Source organism: Ixodes scapularis, unplaced genomic scaffold (genome assembly GCF_016920785.2).
Source record: "Ixodes scapularis isolate PalLabHiFi unplaced genomic scaffold, ASM1692078v2 PGA_scaffold11__112_contigs__length_91849675, whole genome shotgun sequence".
Classification (NCBI taxonomy): domain Eukaryota; kingdom Metazoa; phylum Arthropoda; class Arachnida; order Ixodida; family Ixodidae; genus Ixodes; species Ixodes scapularis.
Window position 1 is genome coordinate 32,885,934 of NW_024609837.1, and position 9,286 is coordinate 32,895,219.

Consider the following 9,286-nt stretch of genomic DNA (forward strand, 5'->3'; position numbering starts at 1 on the left):
TCAGCAGCGAAATACCGCAACCACGCAGCTTATGTTTTTTCTATTTTTTTTTTTCTTTGGTGGGGGGTGTCCGGAATATAGTTGGTTGCACGTACCGAGAAGATGAACCGCACGTGCGTGAAAGCCAGGCGGTACGCCACTAGCGCATGCTGAATGCGGGCTCTTCGCCGTCCCCGCTAGAGTCATTAAAAAGCGATAAAAAAAAAAATAACTCGTAAAACTTGTTTCCTGTTCATAGCAAACCGAAGAACAATCAAGGAAACAACGGTTTCAGGCGCAGCAATTTTTCACCGGATCCTAGAACTGACAAAGCGCTACACTCTGGTTAACCATGGGCCGCGGAGCACGCCACAAAGCCATCGAAGCTAATCCTAAGCGTTCTCCGCGACGGACGGGACGCTCGCCGCTACTACGAAGCGCGTAGTCACGTGATCATTTGAGAGCGTTGTATTGGTAGGTATGACTGCTAGCATCCGCTGCGTTCCATCGTAAGGTGGATACGGTGTAGACGAAGTTTATGCGAGCTTTAACCTCAGCGACAGGAAGCACACGGGTTTCTGTAATGTATACATTTTTTTTTTCGATAAGACTTTTATTTGTTTGTAGATATTTTGCGTGGTGCTTCTAGATATTAGTTCAAGCTGCGGCATATCGCTCATGTTAATTTGACCCAAAGTCATGTGTAAGGAATTATAACCTAAGGCGTCATGATCCTAAACCCTATCAAATATTAAGGTTTGGTAGCAAGTCACATAAACGCGTTTTACCACGAACATAATTTGGGCCACGTGCGTTTCTAAATTAGAATACCGTTGATTATATTCTTTACTTTACAAACAGAATAGAAACTGACTTCAGTGACACCATTGGCTGTTGCGAATATAGAAGCATTATCGCTTCATTACAAACTGAATAGAAAAAAAAACGTGGTGATCATTTCTTTTGTCTTTAAATGGGCCATTACTGGAAAATTAAAACGTCAAATCATTCTTCATACTGTAACGAAGGAAATTTTATTGGTACCGAACCTCATGAGGATCCCCCAACCCAAGCTTGAGACAGGGCCCAGGTGGCGCGAGTTAAAATCATTCAACTGTCCGTTACTGCATCTCTTTCCACTACTCGTACCAAGGGATTACTTTAGAGAGTGCTTAATATTAGCATTTTATGAACACTTTATTATATTTATAGATAATTTAATAATCACAATAAACATAAAAACTCAGGTAGCACGGTTCTTCGGGTGAAAATATGTCTTTTCTGCGCCAATTTAGAGCCATAAAAAGTGGAATTGATCAAGGCATAACCAAAATAGGCCTGAAAACTTGCCCGCCATCCATAAAAGTTTACCCGTTCTTCACGTACCGCTCATAAGATCAAATCAAGCCCTATAAACCGTTTTTCATGAAGTAAAAGACAAAACAAAAATTGTCGACTTTTTTTTCTTTCTTTTACCGTTGTACACGTACGGCTTAGATCGCACCTGCGACTGGAACGCTCGCGGAAAAACCCACGTCCTAGTTTATGAGGGGGACGATTCGCAAACTTGCGACATTCTCCCGAAGTTACAACTTTGCTGCAGCCTCGGTCTCTAAAATGTTCCTGCCAGCCATGTACGCCGCTTCGACCTTCTTCGAGGGACGGCTCGCTCTCGTAGTCGGAGGTGGCGGGGGAATCGGTAGATGTGTTTGTCTCGCTTTCGCCAAGGAAGGCTGCCGAGTCATTGTGGCTGATATGAACTTGGAAGGAGCAACGGCTGTTGCCAAGTCTCTAACGGGTAAGTATGATGACGGTCACATATGAACGTCTTTTTTTTAAATTTATTTTCAGATCTGGCCTGTACCCCGCTAGCCGGTGGTAGTAGCCGAGGAGTCACTCGGGCAACGCCGTAAGCGCAACGTCATGGCGTCCCCCGTCTTTCGATGCGTGCCCATCCGCCGGTTCCATCAATCGAGCGCAGAGAGTGCGCCCTTAATTTACGGTTCTGATCTTTGCATGTGCTTGTTTGTTTCTTAGCTGAAGTCACACTGCATATGCCCGTGTCCCACTGGAGCGATAAACACAGACAATCGACAGGCACAAGCCTCAAACACATGAAGCATGCTGGCGATGGCATCTTTGGAAGGCGCTTAGCCGTTCGGTGCTCGTAAAGTAAGCACGAGGGATTGCAAGACTGCCAAAGATACCCTCGCGTGCATGATGCTCGTGTTCGAGCGTAGCCTCCTTTATTCCACAAAACCTGCCAAATCCCGAAAGAATTTGTGTTGAGGCTTGTCGCTGTAAGCTGTTTCTGTTTGTCGCTTCGAGTCTCACCGAATCGACAAACACTTTGGTGAGAAACGCTTTGGTGAGACATCAGTCTGGAAGACTGCCATACTTTTGTATGGCAGTCTTCCAGACTGATATCTGGAAGACTGCCATACAAAAGACAGTCTTCCAGACATCAGTCACCGCGATATCCGTGGTTCGAATGCATCGCGCGAAGTTTCCCCCTTGCCATGCGGCATTCTAAGCACGAATCTCGCGGTGATTTGTGTTTGAATTCGTATGCAGACTGTCGTTTGAGTCAGTTATAAACAGGGTGATCCCGGCTTTAGGCTTTGACCGCGCTGGGGGAGTTAAAAGTGCACGACTTCTTTTCGCGGTCATGGTCTCTGACCGCTACTTCAAGCTGCGATTGTCTTGCTCACGAGTGAGCCTTTGATTGTCGGGAATTTTGTTTTCTTTGCATGCCGGACGCAGACGTGGTTCTCAATAACACTGTAGCAAGGTCCGTAAGGAATATTTATTAACAAAAGAGGTACCATTTATTCAGTGAGAAAGCAATTGTTTTCCGCCTGCCTCCAACCTATAACATATATTTGTATTGTAGGTTTGGCGACGCGGTACTGTGCGGTGGAATATCAGTGCCAAAGACGCTTATATTGGCGAGGAACGCTTCCAATACGACGATGCTCTATGTTGATCTTAGCGCGAATAGTTCAAAACGACCCTCTAGATCGTCGAAGATTTGAATAAACCGAGATGGCGATTTTCATGGCAGCGTAGACAGATTAGCCAATCGCCTTGCGAGGTTTTGGTCGTCTGTATGCGAGTATCCGTTTGTGTCCGGCTAGCAGGTAGGGAAGACAATGGCGGTACCTTCCCAGGATTTAGTGACTTTATTCGCCATAAAGCGGGGAGGTTGAACGAGGTAGATCCGCCATTGTGTAAACCCGAGGGAGCAAATCGAAGCAAAAGTCACAAAAAGAGAAAAAGCAGCAACAAGTTACACTACGTGAGTTCTCACCGCTTTCCCGTCTATAACGCTATTTCCAGTTCTCTACCGTTATTGTTAGGGTGCTGGGGCGTCGGAAATAACAAAAAAAGGTATTGGTTTCTATGCTTTGACAGTTCTAGAATAAAACACAACAATGTCGCAACATGTAAAACAAGGGCATAACTGAAAAAAAGCGGATTTAATCAAAAGCAACAAAAAAACACTAAAACAAAAAAAGACAGCATGCACTTTATGACGGCGACTGAAACAAGACCGGTCTCACGCTGCCAGCCACCGCCTTTTCTTGTACAAATCGCATTAACCCGAAGTCACGTGCCCAATACATTATACAAAAGGCAGCCTGTAGACAGCGTCTGGGGAGCTTTTCTTCCTTGGATGACGGACGTGTCACGTTGAGGGTACGAAACATGTCTACAGATATTTTCGGAGCTTCTGTCATCATTCCTGCAACGAGCACCGTGTATTTTGTAAGATGTATAAGTCTGCCTGTCCGCGGCTTCGGAAAATTTCCCGGTACGATTAAAAGAAACAAAACCAGGTAATAGGGACTTTTAGCGAACCGATACCGTGTTCCGCGTATCAGGTGATACCGTGACCGAAGGGCGCGCGTTTAAAAGCTTGCTTCAGAAGCTCCGGAAGTACGGTAAGAGGAACTCTGTAACGGCTCGCTAAAAGTCCGTAATGGGGACTTTTAGCGAACCGTTACCGTGCTAAAAGTCCCTAATAGGGACTTTTAGCAAACCGTTATCGTGTTCCGCGTACCAGGTGATACCGTGACCGAAGGGCGCGCGTTTAAAAGCTTGCTTCAGAAGCTCCGGAAGTACGGTAAGAGGAACTCGGTAACGGCTCAATAAAAGTCCGTAATGGGGACTTTTAGCGAACCGTTACCGTGCTGAAAGTCCCTAATAGGGACTTTTAGCAAACCGTTATCGTGTTCCGCGTACCAGGTGATACCGTGACCGAAGGGCGCGCGTTTAAAAGCTTGCTTCAGAAGCTCCGGAAGTACGGTAAGAGGAACTCGGTAACGGCTCAATAAAAGTCCGTAATGGGGACTTTTAGCGAACCGTTACCGTGCTGAAAGTCCCTAATAGGGACTTTTAGCAAACCGTTAACGCGTTCCGCGAACTGCACTACCGGAGCCTGTGAAGCATGCTCGTAAATGATCGCCCCGCTGGTACCGTGACCGCGGGCCGGGCGCTTAAAGCATGCTTCAGATGCTTCGGTAGTGCGGTCTGCTAGAAGTCCCCAACGGGTGTGGTTTCGAAGGAAGACTCAGCCTCGCGGACGGTCGTTTGATTCTACAATCAAAACAAAATAAAACCGGGAAAAAAGGTTTTCATTTCGCAAAAGTTGAATGTTTTTTTTTGTGTTTTTTTTTTCCGATGTCAATAAAATTCTCCCGGGGGTTCATTTCCGGAGTTTACCGGTTTTTAGCGAAAATACGGTACCCTAGTCATGATGTCGAGGACATTCTAGACCAAACCCGAGCCTTAACTAGAATGCTTAAACAGATGCATGAAAGGTAAAATAAAACTCCAGGTAGTCGCGTTTTTAACATAGAGTACAGTTCTATCCTAGTTTTCTATAGGGCTCTTTCTCTTGGGCAAGGAGACGCGAGCGGGCCCGTAAAACGGGTCTACGCAATGCTTGCATCGAACATAAAGCGCCACTGTAGCGTTCGAGCATGCATGATCCACGGTCGTTACAAGCGTGAATAAGCTTCTGGTAAGTCGCGTTAACAGTGCGTCTAAAAGAACAAGGAAAACTTAAATAAACAAACAAAAAATGAAGCTCACGTTGTCCATTCAAAACGAGAAAAGTGATTTTCTAACAGAATATATATATATTTTTTTTTTTGTGTGTGTGTTGTTCTTGTTATCTTTTTTCCTCAAATTTTATCCACGAATAAAATTGTGCCAACTTAGCTTCCGCGAGCAACCTGAAAAAGCCCAGCGACGCGAAATCGAGCCGCGGCGAGAAATATTCAGTTTGGCTCGCCATAGGCACTGGCCAAACTCGAGAGCTATAGGCCCATAGTAACTCAAAGCGTGAAAATGGCAGGGCGTGTATTCCAAACTGCCGGCCTTCAGAACGCCCTCCGTGCCTTCCGCCGTGCTTTTGCTGTGCATGCGCGCCCTCGAGCTGCACAGGACGCCCAAGCGTTGTCGGAGGAAGGAAGCTTGCGCTGGGTGCTAGACTAAAGTCCGTTGATACCTCTTTTACAAGTAACGAAACCAAAACAAATGACAAGGCACAATTCACTAAAACAAAATGGCGGCACTCAGTTCAAACCTCTGCTGTGCACTGCCATTCACTTCCTAAGACCTCACCGTCACGCAGTCGGCGCTTCAAAGAATGTCGCTACATGTAGGAAGCTCTTATCTACGGACTTTAGGCTAGACAACTGAAGCTCCTCCTTGCCATTATCACCTTTGTAGTGACTATGGACCTTTTCTGCGTGGAAAGCGCACCTTTGAATACCACAACGCATCCCGAAGTGCGTCAGATTCTGCGGCGGGGCTGGGTTGTGGCGGAAGCTGAACTTTTTCATCTGTCATTGACGTGCGAAAGCAACGCTGTCCGATGAAAAACAATTTCATGGCCGCCGTTCAGCTCTTTCTTCGGTTTCAAACACAACCCAGCAAGAGTGAAAGCTCGTGGCAGCCCTTTCACACTTCTCACTCATCCTAGTTCAGCAAAAGGGTCTAAAACAGATTAAGGATCTTCCGTTTGTATTACGCCTGAGGAAAGAAGGTTCATCTCTTGTCCTTCTTATGCTCTCTTAGAAGTAGCATGACGTTCGTAAAGAATGCAACCGTGTGTGTGCCTATGTGTCGTCTCAATTGGTCGTTTCAAATGCGCAGGTACAGGACACGAAGCACTTCAGGTAGATGTGGGTCAGTCGAGGTCAGTGGCTTTGCTCTTCGAGGACGTCTCCAGGCTGTGTTCTAGGCCTGCAAGCATCGTGGTCAACTGCGTCGGCATTGCAAACCCTAAGACCTCTTTTGTTGACTTGTCCGAAGAGATGTTTGATAATATCATCCGAGTAAATCTGAAGGTAATTTCGCTAACTTCGAGAAAAATGAAAGTAAGCTGGTCATGACGTTGCGATATTGGGCCTTTTTAGTTTCATTCTCATAATATGTAAAAAAAAAAGTCGGCCCATTAAGTACAACGATAATTCCTTTTGTTTCAGTTCATTTCTAAAATAGGAACACCATGATCTTTTTTACGCGCCGCCAGAACAAACAAATCATCGGCAACATAAGGCTTGTATTAAGTATATCGTCTCGCGTACTTTTCTAAACACAGAATTTGTTTGTGGGCTGGATTTTATGCGAGAAGTGTGACGCTCGGGTGTGAGGCAAAAATGTTGCACACAAGCCAAGACATAACACATACATATCCCATAGTAGGCAATGCATAAGCGTCCCGAAAGGGCAGTATCTTAGTTAATGTTACGTACTCATAATTAAAGGTAATGCACGGTCACACGCGAGATTATTAACCGGCTCAGTGGGAATCGAACTCCGGACCGCGAGATCCCCAACCCGACTTTCTTGCTTTCTTTATTTTTAGATGCGGAGCATCTCTTGCTCGGGTCTATGTCCCGCGGCGTCGTAGTCCGCACTCACACTACGCATGCGCAACTCTCCTCCTTCCCTCTCTCCAACAGCCTGCGCGTTACTCTCTCCGCTCTCTCTCTCTAGCAGCTGCGTGCACTTCGCGTGCACTCGCTTCTACTCACACCGCGCGCGCATGCGCAACTCTCCTCCTCTAGTCTCCTCTCCTTCAAGTGTGAATAAAGCAGCGGTAGCGCACTGCGCGCGTTCAGTTCTCCGCTGTTGACTCCACTTCACTCCGTTCTTCCGATAGATGCTCCGCATCACCCCATGGTTCCCCTCGGGAAGATGTTTTTATGTTTTTATTGCGCGCCGCGAGGAAAGGTAACAGAGAGCAAAGAGCAGGACATATGTGATTCATAGGAGCTTACGCGAACACGCGACCGTCGGCGAAGAGAAGCGAACCTTCTCACGTGATTCTATAAAGTTAGGGGACAGATCACAACGCACCGAGGGACAAACCAGCGTGCATATGACGTCACAACATAGCAGCCAATAGACAGATTAGCGGGTGTGATACGCTTCCTCAACTAGCGATTACAGCAGTTACCACAAGGGTATTCCCAATATCCAAAGGCCCGAAGTACTCAGTGTGCTACATACATCCTCGGTAAACGCAGAACCGTAATACTTTACTAGGAGAATACATTCTAGTTCGGTCATGTGCATTAGAGAGGTGGCCTTCAGCGCCGCATTTTTCCAGGGCTGTTTGGAAACGCACCGTAGGAGAAAACGCATGGGCATTCCGATATCGACGTTGTCGAGGTTTCCCGTTGAGCCGATGGAGAGGGCTGCCGCCGAGGCACCGGGATACCGAATTCGCCAAGGCAGCAGACACGGCTGTTTCCGATGTCTCGACGGGTTTACGCGGAGATAGATGGCGGCCGCTACCCCTCCAAATTTAAATTCGAAAACCCCGAGGCAGTGAGCGTCTAGCCGTTCCTACTAGGTAAAATCTGTCGTGGTGTAAACTATACTTTTTAGTAAAATATATTCAGAATCCGTGGAAACTCCTTAGTAAAAGATACTCATCTTACACTTCACTCCTAAATATATCTAAACTTGTCTCGATCATTCCGATAAATCCGGTCAGCGCATGACTGTGTTCTATGTGCAACGCATTCAAAACAACCCCAAGCTCCATGACCGATTATGACTAACCAGGACGCGTCCATACTGCATGCTTGACAAACATTGTGTTTGGTAAAATGTCCGAAAAAGGATTAATATTTTTTTAATCCTCCTAAATGTAAATATGTACCTTAGCTTTAAATATAGCCCTTCGTTAAAAATACAAATGTGTGATTGTCGTTAGCCGATACTGTTGTTCATGTTTAAATAACGTCTAAACGTTAGAAGTACACTTCGGTTTAAATTTTAATAGCCCTTTATTCTGACGGCAATCTTAATACACCAGACAAGTTTGCCTACTAAAAAAAAGACACGACTAAACAACAGTTTACGTGCTATGTCTTCATGCTCGCAGGGCACGTTCCTGATAACTCAAGCAGCGGCGCGGGCTATGACTGCAGGAAACGTTCCTGACGGAGCCATCGTGAACGTTTCAAGCTTCGTGTCAAAGCTGTGCCTTCCCTGCCGCGGCGAATACGCCGCATCTAAAGCGGGGGTGGTGGCACTCACCAAAGTGGCGGCCAAGGAGCTGGCCTCGCAGGGAATCCGTGTCAACAGCGTCCTTCCGGTACTCACGACCACGCCTATGGCCGGAGCGAATAGAAAGCCAGACGAAAGAAAGAAGGCGGTGGAGGACATTCCTCTAAAGAGAGCCAGCCGCCCAGAAGAGGTGGCTGACGTCATCGTGTTCCTCTGTGGCCCCGGGAGCTCTTTCATGACGGGCGCTGCTGTGGACGTCGCGGGCGGGCTGTAGCAGACGGGCTTCGCCAATGCCCCTTAGATGACAATTCGTGAACCTTTAATCACCAAACGTCAGCACTTGCGAATCCACGCAACGTCGCCTAGCTTGAGTCATCATCGCCGCCAGCGTGTCTTGTGGCGTCTCAACGCTATTGAGACGCCAGCATGCGTCGACGCCAAGACGGAAGCGTCTTCCGCCAGGCAGCTTCCTTCGTCGAACCTCAGCGGGTTGGCCGCTTAGAGCGCATGGGCGATCCACTAATAAGGACGTCGTGCGGTCGTTTTGTCTTCTATGTGGTATTGGCTTCACTATTGTAGCGTTGGATTGTTTATTTCGATTGGAAAATAAAGTCTACTTCATAATAAAGCCATTTTCTGTCATCTGAGCTAAGTAAACATTATGCTCCAGTTGGCGTTCAGCTGGGAGGGGAGGGGTCGACGCTTCGTCAGGCATTTTTAATTGTCTTTTGCGACGGCCCCCTACGTAACTGCTTGATGTACAGGGTGAAGC

The 9,286-nt window shown here is 47.0% G+C and overlaps 1 protein-coding gene across 1 annotated transcript; it reads left to right on the plus strand.

Moving 5' to 3' along the window:
• The first annotated feature begins 1,596 nt into the window (after positions 1-1,596).
• LOC8026863 (estradiol 17-beta-dehydrogenase 8-like) lies at positions 1,597-8,788 on the plus strand. Its single transcript, XM_002406378.5, has 3 exons — positions 1,597-1,777; positions 6,145-6,338; positions 8,390-8,788. Exons 1-3 carry the CDS (start codon positions 1,597-1,599, stop codon positions 8,786-8,788), a joined length of 774 nt encoding a protein of 257 aa, XP_002406422.5.
• The last annotated feature ends 498 nt before the right edge of the window (positions 8,789-9,286 follow it).